This window comes from Rhinopithecus bieti, unplaced genomic scaffold (genome assembly GCF_001698545.2).
Source record: "Rhinopithecus bieti isolate Rb0 unplaced genomic scaffold, ASM169854v2 scaffold_51780, whole genome shotgun sequence".
Lineage (NCBI taxonomy): Eukaryota > Metazoa > Chordata > Mammalia > Primates > Cercopithecidae > Rhinopithecus > Rhinopithecus bieti.
In genome coordinates, this window is record NW_016820879.1 from 269,273 (window position 1) to 289,950 (window position 20,678).

At 33.9% G+C, this 20,678-nt stretch overlaps 1 protein-coding gene and 1 pseudogene across 1 annotated transcript in view; one reads left to right on the forward strand and one right to left on the reverse strand.

Moving 5' to 3' along the window:
* LOC108520592 (centlein-like) overlaps positions 1-20,678 on the reverse strand; it is a 296,774-nt gene that overhangs the window by 56,803 nt on the left and 219,293 nt on the right. The window contains 2 exon segments of the mRNA XM_017860004.1: positions 3,321-3,418; positions 8,838-9,029. Coding sequence (XP_017715493.1) covers positions 3,321-3,418; positions 8,838-9,029 — 290 coding nt within the window.
* LOC108520591 (sorting and assembly machinery component 50 homolog) lies at positions 14,662-19,532 on the forward strand (annotated as a pseudogene).

The following is a 20,678-nucleotide window of genomic DNA, read 5'->3' on the forward strand; positions in this document are numbered from 1 at the left end:
TCATTTCTTAAAAACTATCAAGACAAACAAAACCTGTTTTCTCTAATACAGAAATATCTTTAATGTTAAACAAATGTTTGGTGTTTCATGTAGAGATACAAATCCTCTTTGCACTTATTTGAAGTGTTTAACTAGCTTGTGGTTTGGGGAAGGAAAAAAATCAACAATGTTAACAATGAAACAAACACCATTATATTCCATCTCTAAGCTAAAATGATCTTTTTAAAAGCATACCTTTTTTTCTAACTCCTCTTTAGATTTCTGATACATCTGTTCATACTGTGACTTTTCTTTTACAGCAACATTAAGTCTTTGCTTTAGTGAATCAATTGATATCTTCTTGTTGGAACATTCTTCAGTTAATGTCTTTACCTACATTAAAAGCATAAAGGTAATTATTATTGTTAAAGGCATTCTAGTAATATACTGTATTTGTTCCAGCAGAAACTAAATGAGTGAATGAGTCTACGTCCACTTATTTTCTCATAATGCTATCAAATTCAAGTATTATACTTACAGAACTCTTATTATGAATGAAAGTAACAATCCTTAAATCAGTAACAAAAACCAAAATTGCACACAAACTAAATGAATACTGGTATGTATATCCTTGCACCCAATAACACAATATTAATGTTAACTACATATCCATTAATTACTAACTTAAACTTCCTAAGGCAGGAGATGATTGTTCTGATTCTGAAACAAACCAAGTTACAGTTAACTTTCCACTGTATTCTCTAAAATAAGTATTACATACCCTTTTTGATGAAATAAAATAATAGTATATATATTGCTTATTTATAAGATATAAGATATATAATATGTATCTCAAAGCATAACAGAAAAAGTAGTTTTTCAGTTTAATGCCACTAAATATAAATGTTACTTATATAAAGATTCCACGGCTATGTAGGAAATTATTATTGAACTTAAAAAAATAGCAAAATTGAAAGGATAACATTGAAAAAGCCTATAGGAAGTGATTTTTAACTTGCACGGCGGTATGGAAGAGAAGAGAAAGAAAATCCATATGGATTCGTCATGCTCATGTAAAAGTTTCTTTCTTAAATCCATTTGCCCTAACAGATACTTAAATTATCATTTCAACAAGGAAAGTAAAGGAGATGTTCTCTCAGGTGTGGATAACATTTAGTGAATGCCAATGCTTTATGAGTTGTGAAAATAGCACCTTTTTTTAAAAAAAACAAAAACAAAAACCTTCTAGTTTGGGGTCATATATTACATAACTACTTTAACTACAACTCCCTTTGCAGGTACAACTCCCTTCCCATGTAAAATGCATTAAGGGTATCCAAGAAGAAAATACATTTTTAAAGAACTTCTGATAGTTATTGGTAATCAAGTTTTCACTAAGAAATATAAGCTTGATTCTATCACAGATTATAGTTTTAAATAAAATGAAATACTGAATAAAAAGTAATATGTATCCTATAAATACTGAGGATTTTTAATCTTCTCATGGGATATTTATAAATAGAAACAATGTGTGGCCATATTATGTATGAGGTTTCAGAGACTTGAATTTTAAAATAAATAATGTACTTTCAGAGCAAAGAGTGTTCCTTTGTAACAGTAAATATATATCCTATGAATATTTTCTATACATTTATAGGACTAAATATTTGTGGTAAGAGAGTAAATACAACAGGAAGTGATATTTTAGTGTCAGTTAAGATAAAACTGATACCTTTTATCAAGATTTTGTAACATTTCACTAAAACTCTCATTACTTTCCAAATTTACTTTCTGTCGAAATTTCAAGTCCTCTATCAAATGTCTTTTCATAGTTATATCCCTCTCCATTCGAGACATCCTTGAAAAAAAAAAAGGTGACATCAAGAGTGACAGAAAATACCTTAACAGTGGTGATATCTTACATTTTATCCAATATTATACCTACTGTTAATTTTTAAATGCTATGTGACATTGACACTGTAAATTAGTAAAATGAATTGCATTGGATAAGATATTGTTCTTTTAATATTTTGAGCACTTGTAAAATCTATAGTTGTGTCTTGGTAATTATACAATTACATATATGTATTAAAACAAAAAATATAAGAAATGAAAAAACTTAATAACACTTATGAAAACTTAGAGCTATTTCATTTAAATTACATTTTACATTGCTGTGAAAATCAAAGTGATACATAGAGATAATCAAAAGCATAACAATAAGAAAAAATCTAATACTTCAATAAACAAATGTAAACTCTTGTAATGAAACTAAATTAGCCATAGTATCTTCTAATTTAATATAATTTGAGATTCAATCCACACATCTGTTTAGCACAAGTTGATGAAATATTAAGTATAAAATGGTAGATGCCGTGAGAACCACTACTGCTGCTGCTGCTGCTGCTGCTGCTGCTACTAAAATAAGAATGACAATAGCTAACATGTATCGAAAACTTACAATGTTCCAGTCACTGTTATAAATGCTTTACATGTATTAGCTCATTTATTCCTCAAAAGAACCTAATTTAATATTATTGAATTTAGGCATAGGCCTAGTAGGTAGGGAAGCCAGAATTCAAAAAGTGTTAATTGAGAGCCCTGTTAAACAATAAGCAAGACTTGCTCTTAATTAATAAATAAACTTCAAAATATTATCAGTTAAAAAATTAACCAACTTTTTTGTCTAAGACTTTTATCTACTCATATCACTTCTAAGTGTTCTTCACTTATAATGAGGTCTACAGGTGTGTTTGTGAGATACATATATCTTAAATGTATCAGAGACAACTGGAATTCTATCTAAACATCTTACTATTTCTAAGCAATAGTGTAGCTTTGAAAGATACAGAATGAAAATAATTTTGATTCAGTGGGATACAGCATTTAAAATCTTTTACTGATAAACACAAAAAGTACAAACTTTCATAACCTCCAGTTATTTTAAACACAAACAAAACTTTCCTTTTTATACCTTAGCTTCATAAGTTTAGGCATTAAATCCAATACAAATACTAATCTATATATTTGGGGGGGGTCAAATAACTGCCACATTGTAAAGTTTTTCATTCATAGTCTCGAAGCCATTAATTTGTATTTATTCAAAATTAAATATGTTTAATAAGGGAAATTTAACTTCATCCTTATTCTAATAAAAAAACTAAATAGCTTGCCATTAATCATGCTATACATAGTATTCCTTAAACTTTCATCTTATGTAGGTTTAAATATGAACTAGGGAAGGAAAACATTAACATTAGCAGTTTCTCGGGGCACGTTTAATAGAGTTGGATGCCACTAGGTGGCACCAAATACAATGGCTAGAAATACAATGACCATACTTTTCATGCATTTCCTTTATGTGTTCTTCTTTTGCTAGGAGTTCAAATTTCAAAGACTTCACATTTGATGACTGTTTAGTGAGTTCATTAGTTGCATTCTAGATTAAAAATAGAAATAAATTTAAATATACCTTTCAACCTTGGTCTAAAGCAGCATAAAAATAAGTGCCATTCTAAAGAAGAAGAATACATTTACAATAATTATGGTAAACAATAATTAAAATGAATATTTTAATATTTTAAATGCTTTATTTTATACGCTCTAATAGAAATACTATAGTAATACTAAAACTTTTATATAACATGCCAAACTATAGAGGAACACAATCATGTAAGAATGGCAAAGAGTATGTATCCAAAATACATTTACAGGAAATGTGAATTGTCCTAGTATAATGTAAATATGTGACTAATTAAGAATTTTAATGATTTAAAAAGATCACTTAAAACAAATACTGGATTTACTAACATCTTAGACTAACTATGGTCACAAATGCTTTGCTGCTCATAAAGCAGGGGAATCCATTTCCCAACCCTCTGAACGTAGTCTGGCTTGTGACTTGCTCTGCCCAAAAGAATGCAGCAGAAATGAATTGTGTAAATTTCAGTTCCCAGGCCTTAAAGCTTTATGGCGCTTCTCTTTGCCTTCTTGGAATGCTGCTCCAGGATCACCTTGCAGTTGATGTATCATGGGAAGTGTACCAAGATACTACAGCTGACAGGTAGTAGATCAATTGTCCGATCTATGAGTGAGGCTATTTTGTATCTTCCAAATAGGGAAACTTTCGGTTTGAAAAAATCCAGGGATATGAGGTTGCCCAGAAGAGACCAACAAAAGAACTTCCCAGTCAACCAACAAAATCATAAGAAATAATAAACTGTTGTTTTAAGCCACGATACTTTGGGATAGTTTGTTAGAGAATAATGATAACTGATAGAAAACCTCATGAATACTCAATCCTTCTTTACTTTAAGTTATGAATAACACTACTTATTAAATTATTTATAAACAATTATTAGTTTTTCAAAGCAAAACAGTTTTGTGGTATTGTTGTCAGTACAGCCTAGGAACCAGAGGTGGTAACTACAGTTAGAACCCTTTTCAATTTTGACTCTAGTTCCAACTAAATGTGTAATCTAAGACATCACTTAGTCTTTTCAGTATTTTAGTTTTTCCACATTCAAGATAATGTTGACATACTCACATTAATCCATTTGTTAAGTTTTAAAAGTATTAAATGAATATAAATAAAATATAATAGCTTTTAAAATATTTGGAGTAGTTATTTAGCTAATATTTCTAAACTACAATAAATTGTTTCTATTAGAACTATTCCTAGATTTGGATGTTTGACTCAGCTAAAATAATTTGAGTTTGAAAAGATTAAATTTTAGTTATCCAAGGTAAATGTAATTCATCAGACTGACTTTAAATATCTCATGATATAACATACAAATAGAACATTTGAAATAATTTTAATTTTACATGAAACGTTAATTTTCTTAAAACTCAAAGCTACTTCAGCATGGTAACTGTTTTGAATGTTATGTTTTGATCAAATGTGTGTATAATGCAATCAAAATTTCTACCATAGTTTGCATGTTTACAGTGATGTACAGTGCCTTATTTCCAGCACTGCTTGAATATGTTCCACACTAGTTAATTTATCAAATAACTGAAGCATTTGCTTTAATCATTAATTTTCAATTCTTTCTCTGATGATTGTTCATTCAGTTAGAAATATGAACATCCATGATTATGCTAAGCTAATAGTGATATGTTAATATAGTGATATATTATAAATATTATCACTATAAATTATATATGATATACTAATACATATTATATTATCACTATAATATAGTGATGGTTTTAGGGACTACTGTGATATAAATATCTACTTATCCCTCCTCTAAATGGTCCCAGACTGTGCTTTTCTAATTTTGTATTTACCTTAATATTTTCATATTGCCTTTTTTTTCCTCTGTCAATCTGTTGGTTGTAATTTTTTGCTTGTGTCATTATTCCTGTCTAAAAACAATCATCCTGCCCCTTAATATGCATACTTCTAGTGTGCTGCACTGAAGGTATTTTCTGCTGAGAAGTAAAATAAACTTAGAATTGTATTTAAAATAAAAGATACAGGCAGTAAATAAAGCCCGAGAGTATCTTCAATGGAATGAATTAAGTGGATATTAAGATAACTGGTTGATTCTTTTCTGTTTTAGACTTAAGGCTGTATTTTATGTGGCTGAAAATACTGTTAACTCTGACTTGGAGAATTGAGAGGAAAGCAATTTATAATAAATAAAACAATGCCAGGTTGAGATACACTTTGGCCAAGATCTCTAAATCTAATAGCTATTTCATTTGATCCTCAAAAATTTTTATCAGATAGGTAGAAAGGTATCCCTGCTTTAGACCTCTAGAAAAGTTAAGTAATTTCCTTGACCAGGTTGACGAGAAGTTAATGGCCAAAAACTGATCGAAACCCAGGTCTTTTGTCCCTTTTCCATTCCCTACTATACAATATTTATCTGTAACATGACTTAAAATCTGGTGTAAAACATATACATCAAAAATGTCACAATGGTAAAAAGTCATCCCTGTTACAGCTTTCCTATACAAAGTTTACTGAATATTTTTTAAAAATTTGCATAGTATAATGATTAGGAGCATGGACTGTGGAGCCAGATGGTTTGAGTTCTAATCTCGGCTCTATATACAGTACCTGTGTGATCTTGGACAAGTAACTTATTCTTTCTGTGTCTCAGTTTTCTCAACTGTAAATGAACCACAGACATCAGAAAAACATATATAAAATTATACAGAAAAGTGTAATATTAACTGCATAGTACAGAAAAGGTGTGTATAAACCTTTAGTATATTCAAATCTAGCCAATTTTCTCAATTAAGTCTAAAAACATTAAGTAGAAAATAAGTTACTTATTAAAAAATCACTATATTATCAGTTTGATATCTGGAATGAGCTAAATTCTATTTCCTCTAAACAAATTAGTATGTTGAAGTTCTCACTGAACCCCCAGTACTTTAGAATGTGACTGTATTTGGAGATAAGGCCTTTAAACAGATAATTCAGGTAAAATGAAGTTATTAGGGTAGAATCTAATTCAGTCTGAGTGGTGTCTTTATAAGCAGGGAAATGAGGACACAAAGACACATAGAAGGAAGACCATGTAAAGACACAGGGAGAAGACAGCCATCTACAAACCAAGGAGAGAGGCCTCAAAAGAAATGAAACCTGTTGACACCTTGATCTTAGACTTCCAGCCTTCAGAACTGTGAGAATAATATATATGTTCGCTGTTTAAGACAACCAGTCTGTGGTATTTTGTTATGGAATCTTTACAAACCAGAATCAAAACAAAAATTTTTAGTAGTAGAGAGTATTATATACTTAAAGATACTTGGTCTTTTAGGAAATTTCTATATGAAAACATGAAACAAGACAAAAGTAAAATTTATCCTTTTGTCCCTATGCAGTTTGGTCAGTGTTCCAAGACTCTAGGTTAGATTATGGACAATCAATTCAAACTAACTGCTTTAGTTCTCTTTCTGATTCACACATTCCTCCAAACCAAGAGAGAGACCTGTATGTGGGTAAAACTTACACCATGAAAATCATAATACAAAGAACTTACAGACACTCATATGGATCTATTATTACCAAAATTATTAGACCATTTGTAGTAAGTAAAATAAGTAAAATATAAATCAATGAAAACTGTTTATGTAAAATCATAAATTATGATTTATGTATAAATCAACTTAAAACTATGTCTTTTAGAAGTCAGATTAGACAATACTAGATCTAGCACTCTATTTTATCTTGGTGAAAAACAAAGTTAGAATCATGAGGACTTAAATACATGAAGAATCACAGAAGTAAGAATTAAAGTCTATGTGATAGATAAGATCAAGGAATATCTCAATGATTTTATCTTCTCTATATGAAACCTTAACACTGAAATGTTCAGTTTACACATTTTATCCCTCATTTTCAGAGACACATTTTAAGGTTCATGCCCCAAAATTGCATAACACTTTTTCCCTCACATTTCTAATATTTTATAAGTTATTTAAGATTATAAAATGTTGTGACTGACCCAAGTTTTACACATAAAAACTGTCTAGGGCTGGGCGCGGTGGCTCAAGCCTGTAATCCCAGCACTTTGGGAGGCCGAGACGGGTGGATCATGAGGTCAGGAGATCGAGACCATCCTGGCTAACACCGTGAAACCCCGTCTCTACTAAAAAAAAAAAAATACAAAAAACTAGCCGGGCGAGGTGGCGGGCGCCTGTAGTCCCAGCTACTCGGGAGGCTGAGGCAGGAGAATGGCGTAAACCCAGGAGGCGGAGCTTGCAGTGAGCTGAGATCCGGCCACTGCACTCCAGCCTGGGCGATAGAGCGAGACTCCATCTCAAAAAAAAAAAAAAAAAAAACTGTCTAAAGAAGATGGTATTCAAGAAGAATCCCAATGCTAGTTTGTATATTTGGTTACTATTAATAAAGCAAATTATTTTCAAGCAATAATAAACTCATTTATTTTAAGTTTTATCCTATTTATCCTATGAGTAAATCTGCACTAAAAGATATATTATTGAAGGGTGCACATATCCTATTTGGGATTGAAAACAATGATGAGTCTATTTGACAATTCAACATAGTATTCCAGTACCCTCCTAACAGGGATGATTATTCCATTTCTAATGTACTCTGTGCATTTACAATCAGGATTTTCTTTCTAGTGACTCACATTATAGCAATGGTCCCATATACACTGCCCTTTTTAGCTTCTAGCTAGCAATCCCCACTGAAGAAAATATTTAAATATGTGAGGAATAAATGGGCTTAAGAAGCATGAAAATGAACTTTCCAATTAAAACTCACTCACAAATCCTATTTCTTACAAGGTAATTCTACTTAAACTAAGGATAGCCTTACTTCTAAGTTGCTGACAGTTTTGCTTGGTCTTAGATTCTTTTTTTTTTCCCCCTCTCATTGCTTTTTTTCTACATACTTCCTACTATTTTAATTTGGTTGTTGGTTGGAGACAGAGAAGGAGGAGATAAGCGGGAGGGAGAAGAAGCAGAGAGCAAAAGTGGGTTGGTTTCACTCTCAAGTTCAACTTGCTGGAAGTATGTAGAAAAAAGCAATTCTATTTATGTTGACATATTACATGTCTGAAAGGATTCTGTTCAGCTGGAGGGAGGCGTGGGGGCAGAAAGAAGTATTAGAGTAGCAGATATTGGCCAGTTTACATCAGCTCCTAAATTAGGATTTCATGGTGTCTTGTCTTTTTCAGAGAATGGTAGTATTCATTACCAGATAAGAATCCACCAGGCTAAAAATTAATGATGATGGCAATATTAATAATTTTGGATTATCTATACCATAATTTACCTTTATTAGAAAAAATTAGTGTTCATATAAATATGTCTTGCAGGATTCAAGCATAATACATGTTTTCATGCTTACTAAACTTTATAATCACCTTTAATTTACACTGTAATTGCTTCATTTCCAAATCCGTGCTCCTTGAAGGACCAAGTGATGTAACTTGTATCCGTGGAAATGTTACTTGGGAAACTTCTTCTGCCAAACTTGTGATTTCAGATGAGGACTCCAATTTCTTTAGTAAATCTTCTTTTTCTTTCCGAAGCCCAGCCAAATCCAAATTTAGCTTCTTTTTTTAAAAAAAGAAAATAAATATAAATATATTATAAAAGTAACTACATTTAATCTAACAATTATCAGTATAAAAGTCTACAGCTAGGAAAATGTTAAAGAGAACTGAAATTAATTATAGTTATTATATGAACTTTACAAAAATCTTAACCTCTATTAGATTTTGCTTATAGTAGTAGGGTTTGCAAAGTTAAAACAAAGTGAACCAGCTGTACTCAATATCTTTTGGTTGGCTGGTCCTGACTGATGATATACTATTTCTTTACCTTCACACATAAATGGGTGAGCCAGAGATTCACATATTTGATAACCTCGACTTCAGGGCTGATGTAGTACTTAACTGGGAAAAGCCAAGCTGGAGCAGGACAGGATAACAGATGTTAGCTGTTTATTCCACTGGGTAGGTCTTACCATCCTATATAGCAGCCAAAATGCTTCTCATTTAGCAACATAAATGTTAAGTCCAATTAGCAGACGAGGCTTGTTAGAGATTTAGTTCAAATAAATAGCGTGCAAACAAACTCGCTCAGTTTTATGCACTTGATTGATCGTTGAAAAGTCCTGTTTCTAATGTTGAGGTAGAAATGCACTAAACTCCTTACATTTGGAATTTTTAATAGCATAAACATTTTGCTAAATGACGTAATAGTAATGTTTTTATGAAGGAGTGTAAAAGAAACCATCTTAGCGTTAGCCCTTCTCATTCACCAATCTATAGTCAGCAGAATGTCACCAAACTATAATGGCATAATAACTCAGAGCTGCTGAAGAGGGTATTTGCATTACTATTTTATTATTCCAAAGAAGCTTATAATGTGGTACCTTAACATAAGGTACAATTAGACAAAATGATACTGAAATCTCTCAGAGGGGAAAATTTTCTTTGTTAAAATTCCAGTTAGAAATAGCAAAAGATGTAGCTAAAGTATACAGTAAGATGAACATGAAACATGTTACTTAAGTATTAACACTATATTTAAAACACAATTTCTAGAAACTATACCATCATTATATATGTATTTGTATATGTAAGTGTATATTATTAAATGTGAATATTTCAGATCATGGATTCAAAACTAGAACTTGATATACTTCAGATTAAACTATGTTCTGGCAACATAAAAAGTATGCTGTGGTGAAAAAAACTATTTGGCTATATTTTACCTTATAATCTAAAAGCATGGTTCTACAGAATTTTAGGAAATTGTTTATGAAATTTGTTCCATGAAATTTGTTCATGAGTTGTCTCAAAAGAACCTAATAATTAATATCTAAAAGTAAACTCTTAGTTTCCTTAAACCTGGAAATCTTCCTGTCTAATATTCAAGCTTGAATCCATCTCCTTCCCTATTTATTCATTCTCTATGTCCAACCAATTGTCAGGTTCTGCAAATTACATAATGTTTCTCATTTTCATTCCTTTCAGCCACTCTCTTAATGCAAACCCTCATTATCTCATTAAGACTATTACAATAACCCTCTCTCTCCTGTCAATCTTTCCCTACCTTCATTCCACCTTTTATACAACTTCCTAAAACAACACTGACCAGTTATTCCCTTAATCAAAGCCCTTCATGGGTTCTTCATTCCAATAGAATAAAGCTCAAATGTTTGTGGATAATAAGGCTCTCTAAGCTTAGGCTTCAATTTGTGTTGCGGTCAGGCATCATAACCTGCCTGCCATTCCCCAAACCTGCCTGCCATTTTTACATGGATGACTCTACACATGGTGTTTCTTTCTGCTGAAATCTGTCTCATCTTTAAAGGGCAGCTTAGTATTCCTCCTTCAGGAAGACGTCTTTGTTCTTTTCTTCTTACTGGAATACTTAGGTGGCTTCTCTCATTTGTTATACTTGTATGCCACCAGATTTCTGTCTAATCTTTCTACCTGGCAGATCCTGACACTATAAATGTGCCCCCACTGAGGAAACACCAAGTCAATAAATACATTCTTCTAAAAGACATGCATCTGTAACTTTCAACTTCAATTTGACAATATAAAAATGTATTAAATGAAGAAATACTGAAATTATAGAGGCAGTAAACTAAATGACCTGTACTTTATTAAAATATAACATTTTGATTAAACAATATTTAAAATCTACAATCTTGAAAACATATTTCCGGTGTTAGTTATATATGCATAGAAATGCTACACAGCATCTGTTGAAAAACAGGGAATATGTAAATCACACATTCCATCAGTTTGGAAACCTTTGGTTCTCCTTAGCATTGTGGACAAATAACTGGAGCTCTCTTACTAACTTCTCTCAGTTTAAAAATTCTACTTTTTTTTGAGACAGAGTCTCACTCTGTCGCGCGGGCTGGAGTGCAGTGGCGCGATCTCGGCTCACCGCAAGCTCCGCCTCCCGGGTTCAGGCCATTCTCCTGCCTCAGCCTCCCGAGCAGCTGGGACTACAGGCGCCCGCCACCTCGCCCGGCTAGTTTTTTGTATTTTTTAGTAGAGACGGGGTTTCACCATGTTAGCCAGGATGGTCTCGATCTCCTGACCTCATGATCCACCCGTCTCGGCCTCCCAAAGTGCTGGGATTACAGACTTGAGCCACCGCGCCCGGCCAAAATTCTACTTCTTACTTGAGAAAGCTATAGATGAGAAAAAATGTATAAATAACTTTCTTTTGCTTACATTTGCTCTAGATTGTGAGACAACTTTTGTGGGTGACCGTGTTAGAAAGAGACTGTGCTATAAAATCTACCAATAAATTAAGATTACTCTTAAAATTGTGAGTTTTCTTGTTTATTAGCAGCATGATTCCTATTTCTCTACTATTACCTTTCCATCTTCAAGCAAATATTTATAAGCATTTAAGTCACATTATGTTAAGAACAAGTGATAACAAAACACCCATGGAAGAATCATAATTTCTGGATTCGTATTCTCTGGGTCTACTGCTTACCAGCTGAGTGAGCTTGGACAAGCACATGGCTTTGTTTCCTCTTTTTGTTAAAAAGAGATGGTGCTTGTCTACCTAACAAAGTTGATCTTGAGGACAGAATCTTAAAACGTCTGTGATTACACGTAGTAGATGTTCATTGTCAGCATTGTTATCTTGTGGTAAAGGCTACTAATAGTGTCTGAGAAGTGTTAAAGGCTGAGGAGCTAGATTAATAAAACTTTAACATGTATATACATAATAACCTGGTAATTTCTCCCATGACAGAAACTTTAGTTTGTCTTAAGTCATAGTTACTTGTTTGACTAGAATCAATCTAGGATCTCTCCTACACTACTACACAGGTATTGAAGGCAGATATGCTCCTCTGACTCTATATCCACAGCAGTGCAATCCGTCTACAGTCTCCCAAACATCTATTTCAATTTAAAAGTTGACTTCAATAAGAATAAGTACTGAGATTCGTATTGATTTACGTGTAGTCAATTATTTCTAACCAAAGGTTATAAAATAGAACTTAATACTATAAAATTTTTAAACTAGACACTATCTATTAATAATTTATTTAAATTTAACATTGAGGAAGCATAAATCCCTGAAAAAGAGAGAACTCTCTAAGCGACTGTAAGAAGAAATAAGAATGTACTGAAAAACTTACTCTTCAGTATAATATCCTGTGGTAGACACAATTCTCAGATGACATGCTCTGGTACAATACCCTCCCCTTGTATGGGACCCAGAAATATGATAGGCTATCATTCCCATGATTAAATTATGTTATATGCAAAGATAATTCTGTAGATGTAATTAGGGTCAGGGTCCCTAATCAAGTTTCTGAGAGCTCATCAAAAGCAAGCTTTTCTTGGCTGGTCCTGACCTAATCAGATGAGCCCTTTCAAAGAAGGCCAGAGGCATTATCTGAGGTCAGGGAGATTCCCCTGCTGGCTTTAAAGAAGTAAGTTGCCATGTTATGAAAGGAGTGACAAGTCAAGACCTAAGGGAGGCCTCACTGAGCTGAGAATGATCCTTGGCTCTCAGCCAGCAAGCCACAGACCTCAGTCCTATACCCACAAGGAACTGAACTTTTTTTTCAAAAAAGGCAGCCTGGCTGACACACTGATTGCAACCTTGCCACATTTTGAGCAGAGCACCCCACTAGGCTGTATCAGACTCCTGACCCAATGACACTGTGAGATAATGAATGCATATGTTGTTTCTCAGCTGCTAAATGTGTTTTGTAGCACAGAAAATTAATATGGGTCCTGATATTTTTTACATCAGTGCCTTTCTAGAATCTACTTCTTGTTATCTTACTGCCACTCTGTCCCATCTCAAGAAAGTCTCCCAAACCCCACAGTGTGTAGAGTTTATATAATATTCTCACTCTGCATTAATTTTGTTTTCTTTATCCATAATTTTGTATTCATTATATTTATTCAATTGCTTTACAAATTGCCCCATTTTCTTTTCAGACAAGGTCTTGCTCTATTGCCCAGGCTGGAGTACAGTGGTTTAATCACAGCCCACTACAGCCTCAAACTCTTGGGTTCAAGGGATCCTGCTGCCTCAGCCTCCCGAGTAGCAGGCACTACAGTGAGTAAAAATACCCAGCTAATTTTTAAATTTTTTTGTAGATATGGGATCTTGCTGTGTTGCCCAGCCTGGTCTTGAACTCATGGCCTCAAGCAATACTCCTGCCTCGGCCTCTCAAAATGCTTGGATTATAGTCATGAGCCACTGTGCCTGACCCCCATTTTCCTTTTAATTTTTTTGTTCTTTTTCAGTTTATTTGTATGTTTCATTTTCTATGCTAGAAATATAAATTGCCTCTACCAGACCTGCATTTTGTAGTTTAACTGACAAGCAAAAAGGCTCTGGCCAGCAGCTTTTGTTTGCTGTTCTCAGTTGTAACTAGAATCCCATGAATAGGATAAATTAGTCTCCCCTGGCCTATTTTCCCTTATTTTCTTATATGGGATTTCATTCACAAACTGCTTTTATTCGTAGCACCAACTTGACATTTGCTGGGAGATTTAGATATGGAGTACCTAGATTCAGAACCTGATTCAATACCTATCATTTATTCTTTTTACACACACTATGTAGTTAGCACTATGCTAGTTCTCTGTTTTCAGTAAGAAAAAGGTTATAAATAATCCTTGCCCTTAGGTAGCTACTAGTCTGTAATCCAGAAATACGTAACAATAAACTATAGTAAGTGCTATGAAGAAACAAAACGGGAAGCTGAGGGAACTGCTGCTACCTTCAATTCCTATCTGGTAAATGCTGGCTACAGCCTGTTTCCCTCCCCATATTCCCCTGATTTGTTCTGTAAAATGTGATCTAGAAGCTAAGTACAGCATTGAATGTACTAGCTTAGATCTATGACCACTCTGCTTTCCAACTTTTACTCAAGAGAAAGTAGTTGCCTAATCACTGGTCAGTAAACTGGGCGCAGTCTGAGGACATTAGGCATCCCTTCTCCATCAGGGAGACCTGGTAAACATTTTAATGTTCAGGAACGAACTCTCAGAAAAAATAAAACAAGGTCCTTGGAAAATATTCTTCAGGCCCCATAATGAGAAATAAAGGTCTTAGAAAAAAAGCTGAGAAAATCATTTCCCTTATTACTCCCAAAACAATATATTTTTAGATACTCTCTGATCTTGATGTCTCGGAAGAATAAAATACTCAATATCTGCCTATTCAACGAACATGCTGCTACTTGTAGCACATGTAAAGAAAATGCTATTGGGTATCCAACCAGTTCAGAAGCAGTGTTCCAAGGGAAACAAATGGGATTGGGTATAGCTCTTCACTTCTAAAATGAAAATGATTCTGACCTACAGTTTCTTTCTGGACAATATCCATCCTACAGCATTCAAAGACATAGTTCGGTCTTTCCCATTTGTTTTTTACCACTGGATTAAAAATTTAAAGTAATGAACCATTTAAAAAATTTGGAAATAGTTGGGATAGTGGAGTCTGAAACATAAAGACACAAAATTCTAGAAAATACAGCCAAACATGAGGTGGAATGCCAGAGACACTGGATCAGAGTTTCTGGGAGGCCCATGCAGGAAATAGCTGGTGGCCAAAGAACACTTTGCAGTCCATGCTGGAGCAACGGTGAGACGCTCAATATTGAAAAAGGTCAATCAGTAACTAGAGTAAAAAGTGAGGCTTAGTTGCCATCTATAACAATAATGTACTCTCCATGTTTTCTTTCTCCTTTTGAAAGCCAAAAGGCTTGACAATCCAAGTAGAGAAAAGCGATCATCAAACGAGAATGATCTGTTTCCAGTAACTTCTCCAAAATATCTCATCTTAAATTATGCTTAGGACTGACTTAAGACTATTTAATGTTGAATACAGAAATAAGTTCATTTACATTCTCACAATCTGATTATTCCGATTCATAATTAAGTAGAGGCAGAAATTTTAAAATCTTATTATTGTGTTTTTAAAAAATTACAACATAAATTATGTTACCAGAATGTAAATAAATGAGACTGGAGAGAAAATTCTAATTGAACGGGATATATGTAAATTCTATAGGCAAGAACTCCCTAGAAAGTCACCATAATTTTAATGATATTCTCCCTCCTGTGAATAGAATCAATGTTCTTTGATTGAGAATATTATACTTTTAAAGGGGATAAAATGGAAAGAAATAAAATTCTGTATGTTGTCCAGGTATAGGACTAAATTCACAGTCAATTAAAATGTATGAGTTATCAAGACAATGCCATCATTTTCTATGTCACTAATAAATATTTTCCATATAAGACTTATTTAAAAAGGTAAATAGTTCAGATTAATAACTTCCAAGTTTAGTAACAAGACTTTTAAATTTAAAACATTACTTTTGTTACGATACTTGAGATCACCAAGAGAAAGAATTAAAAATTAAAAACCAATAACCAAAAAAAAATCTTAGGCAGAGACGTAATTATTTATGTAACAAAATTTCTTATGAAAAATCCACTAAGTTACTGCATCACTCATTTATAAACTATTTTCTGACAACTGCAGTTATGAAAGGGCTACATTGTGTTTCACAAAATGTCAAGCAAATGAAGGTAATATAGAGGACTTTTCACCAATGCTTTTGCTAGTAGTTAGACTTCAGTAGCCTTTAGAGACCATTAAGTACCTTTTGGCTAATTGGCCAATGGTAGATTAATCCTCTTTTTATTCTAGCAACACTATTTTAACACCCTTACACTCTGTCAATGCAGAGTCTGAATGACAAAATAATATTGTGCATGAATAATAAGCAGAAAAGTTAAATTAACATTTCATGTTTCACATGCCATACACAGGTGTCAGAAGAACTTCCTTTTTTAAGTCACTGACATTCAACTTTTTTAAACAATCTCCTGTTGACATCTTATTGAGGTGAATCTTCCTAATTACTGCTAATTGCCTATCAAGCAAAAAAACTCTTTTCATGAAGTGTAGTTGTCTGGTACAGATGAACCCAGCTCCAGTGTGCACATTAAAGACAAAGCATGACACTTAAGGTGCTACTTTGTTATAAGGTCATACTAAATATGGTTTGCAATTAACAAAGCAGTTTTTTTATGGGTCTGAAAATGCCAATCTGTCTTGATGTGTTCAAATTAGGTTCTATCAGAGAAATATGGATATCCGCATATGGATAAGAGATCGCTACTCTCAATAACATTTACAAGGAGTCAAATTAATTCAATGCCCTTATACTTTGTAACATAAGTTCTAGCTAATGTTCAATTAAATAATTATTTTGTAACTATGTTTAAATATTATTTCTCAAAATGAAAATCAACACTATTATTTCAAGTGTCAAATTATTCAAAACAGTTTACTAATACTTTTAATTCTGAAAGACCAAAATACTCAAAACATTTAACAAGTACTTTTAATTTATATGAATACTTTTAACATTATATGCCTTTATAGCAAATTTTAACCTATGTGATATTAGCAAGGTAGTTTATTTCAAAATAATCTGAATAACTAAATGAATGCATTTTAATTGAATTTGTTGAACCACATCACTTAAACTTCTGTTCCCACAAGTATGGGGAAAATAATGGATAGTAAAAACATGTTATATGTGAAATTTAGAAAGTTAACTAATATAATTGACTTTCAAGTATTCATGGGAAAAATAAATATTTGTCTATTCACAGAAAAAAAGAGTTTGACTGTTGGTTTGTTATTTCAAATCTTCTGTTTAAGTTACAAGAAGAAAAGCTCTCTTGAAAACTAAATACCAGGTACTAAATGGTGGAACAGATAATGGGAACCAAAAGTATATCCAGAATAATTCATCATCATCACTACCAATACAATTTCTCACTGTTTATATGGTAATATTATGAGTTCAATCGTAGCCCTCCTAAACACTAGACTTACATACGACATCCTTACTAATGACTATGAGGTTGCAATGCATACCCATTCTGACTCCTTTCCTCAATAGGAAAGAAAGACGATGGTAGTGCTATTTGATATCCTAAAGGAGAAACTGTGCAACGTCTTTCTGAACTCCTCTTTTTCACTCTCCTTTTCCTGCTTAAACTCAGTTAATTCAACATAGAAATAGCTATTCCTCACATGTCCTATATACTATTTACCACTTTAATTATATTCTTCCTCCACCCTCTTTGTCAATATTTTTTGGTACTGGAGTTGAGTGGTGGCAAGAAAAAAAGAATCCACCCCAATTTAAGAGATGATTTAAGTGAATATCTACTCAGAGAACCAATTAAAAAAAAATGTCAGATCAACAAAAATAATACTTGATGTTTCAGGGTGATGTTAACAGCATTATCTGTATCTAAGTAAATAACAGCAGCCTCTGCCCTCATAGCTGAGGATTGGTCAGGCCTGGGGAGCTCTCTCAGGTGGCAGCAGAAGGAAGCATGAGGACACTGTACACAACAGAGTTTGGAGCCTCTTCCACCAAGAGGATCTGGCTTTGGAGCATCAGAAAATGAAACTGAATTTGCTGAAGGTGAAAGTGAAGCCAAAAAGGAAATTCTTAAAAACAAAGATTTGGCTGTTCAACATCCCCATTTCGATGGGCTTGGATGGACTAAATAAAGATACTATCACCATTTGTAAAACTGGAGATGTTTTTAAGCCTAAAAACCTCATTGAGGTAACGTGGAACTCTCATGAAGCCCGTGAAAAATTTCTTCATCCAGGAATTTTTTAGACAAGTGGATTTTTTGAGTGATACATGTCAAGGTGATGATGCATTTCCAAATGGGTTAGATGTTACCTTTGAAGTAACTGAATTAAGGAGATAAATGGGCAGTTAAAACACTATGGTTGGAAACAATGAAGGGAGTATGGTACTTGGCCTCAAACTCCCTAATCTTCTAAGTTATGCAGAAAAGGTGACTTTTCATTTTTCCCATGGAACAAAAGAAACTTCCCATGGCCTTTATTCAAACCATGGCCCAGAAACTTCAAAAGAAATTTATCTGTAAACTTATATAAAGTTACTGAACAGTTCCCTTGGCGCTCACTTTGGGAGATGAACAGAAGATGATCAGCCAAGTAGTCTTCCCATATGAAAGACCAGCCACACCATCAATTGAAAAAGCATGTGGTGAGACCTGGACTGCCACTTAAGGACAGCATCATTTGCTGTTTGAAAGTAAGGCAGACATTCACTTAAATCATCTCTTTCACATGCCATGGTCATCGATTTTCAGAATTCTTTCATCTTACCAAGAAAATGTGTTTTGCTGAAAGTTAACCAGGAACTGACAGGCTACACTGCAAGGGATGTAAGCTTCATCAAAGATTTTGAACTTCAGTTGAATAAACCACTCATATTTGATTCAGTTTTTTCAGTATTTCTCCGAGGTGGGATGTTGGCAACCATGGTGATAAACTGTGAGTCCTGCTGCTAGTTTTACCTTGGGGAACCAAAAAGTGTCCAAGGATTCAGCATGCACAGCGCCGGAACAGAGTGCAGGCGACCACCTAGGTGAAGAAGCACGCTGGGCCAGCGGCCTGCATCTGTATACCCCAACGCGTTTAAAGCCAAGCCAATGCAGTTTGGGAGAACTTTTCCAAACACTTTTTTTTTTTTTTTGAGACGGAGTCTCGCTCTGTTGCCCGGGCTGGAGTGCTGTGGCCGGATCTCAGCTCACTGCAAGCTCCGCCTCCCGGGTTTATGCCATTCTCCTGCCTCAGCCTCTCGAGTAGCTGGGACTACAGGCGCCCGCCACCTTGCCCGGCTAGTTTTTTGTATTTTTTAGTAGAGACGGGGTTTCACCATGTCAGCCAGGATGGTCTGGATCTCCTGACCTTGTGATCCGCCCGTCTCGGCCTCCCAAAGTGCTGGGATTACAGGCTGGAGCCACCGCGCCCGGCCAACACTTTTTTTCTCAACACAGGAAACCTCTGCAACCTCAACTATGGGGAGGGCCCCAAAGTGTATTCGTGAGCTGGCTGAATGCATCTGCCGGTTTTATGGCACCAGGATTGTCTTTAGGCTTGGCAAGATGGCTCTGTTGGAACTTAATTACTAAATTCCTATGGGAGTGCAGACAGGCAACAGGATATGTGATAGCATCTAGTTTTGAGCTGGTAAGGCTCCTGCAGCTGACACTCCAGCGGGAGAAGCTCTGGGACCCTGACGGCAGTGAGTCACCCACCTTGCAGTTTCTCTCAGAGTAAATGCAGATGAGAGATTCTTTGACTGCAGTCTATGATAAATACCCCATTCATAAATTTTAAAGACATACACACGAAAAAAGGCCATAACTTTTCAGGTACAATTATAATGATTGAGTTATCAGAAACAGAGACTATCAAATATCTGCGGAAGTCTCATGAAGATTGCTCATTCATCTCTGATTAAACTTGGTTTTCCTAAAAATCAGATTTCAATACTTTGTTTTCCTGTCCTCGTGGTGTGCTGTTACAATAGTATTACTTCTTATTTTATGGGTATTTTATTGCTCAAAAAGGCCTTTGTGGACTAGCCAGAGGAAATGAATATCCATGTATAGTATCAAATTGCTCATAATACTTAATTCCTACATAGGCTTCAAAAGAGAGGCATCAATATTCCTTAGAATAATTTTGACTTCTAAAATTTATAATAGACCATGATATATTTCTGAAATTTATATTTTATAAGATAAAGAATTTCTCAGTAAGCCTCTGAAAAGCATGAATATAGACATTATTTAAATTACATTTGAATCAGTTCTTAGGAAGACTACATTATCACATTAATCTAAATTAAATATTACCAACTTTGGGGGTTATAGAGTCAAAGGCTAAAGATCATCATTTGCAGCTCCAAATTCATATATTCAAGCTAGTGAAAGATATATGTTTCTTAAATATATCCTAAATATGAATAACATCTTAATACTTAAAAACTGAAATATTTTCATGATAGGATCAATAGTTAACTGTATGTCTCTCATTGATTGTACTGTATCTAAGCCTTGAAAATAAAGTACTTGGATGAAAGCCAGTCAAGGAATTTCAAAACCCTGCAACTCATTACAAATTTAACAGCAGCAGTACTAAGTATTCATATGATGTTGATCATTTATAAATATACCCTGCAAAAATTCTCAAGAGAAGCAATAATGTTTTTTTTCTGTTCCCTGTATAAATTTCATAAGATTCAAGAGAGTGAAAATGGACATTTTCAGGAAGGACTTTTAAAATCTTTGGATTTGACGAAATAAAAGTTACTGATACCA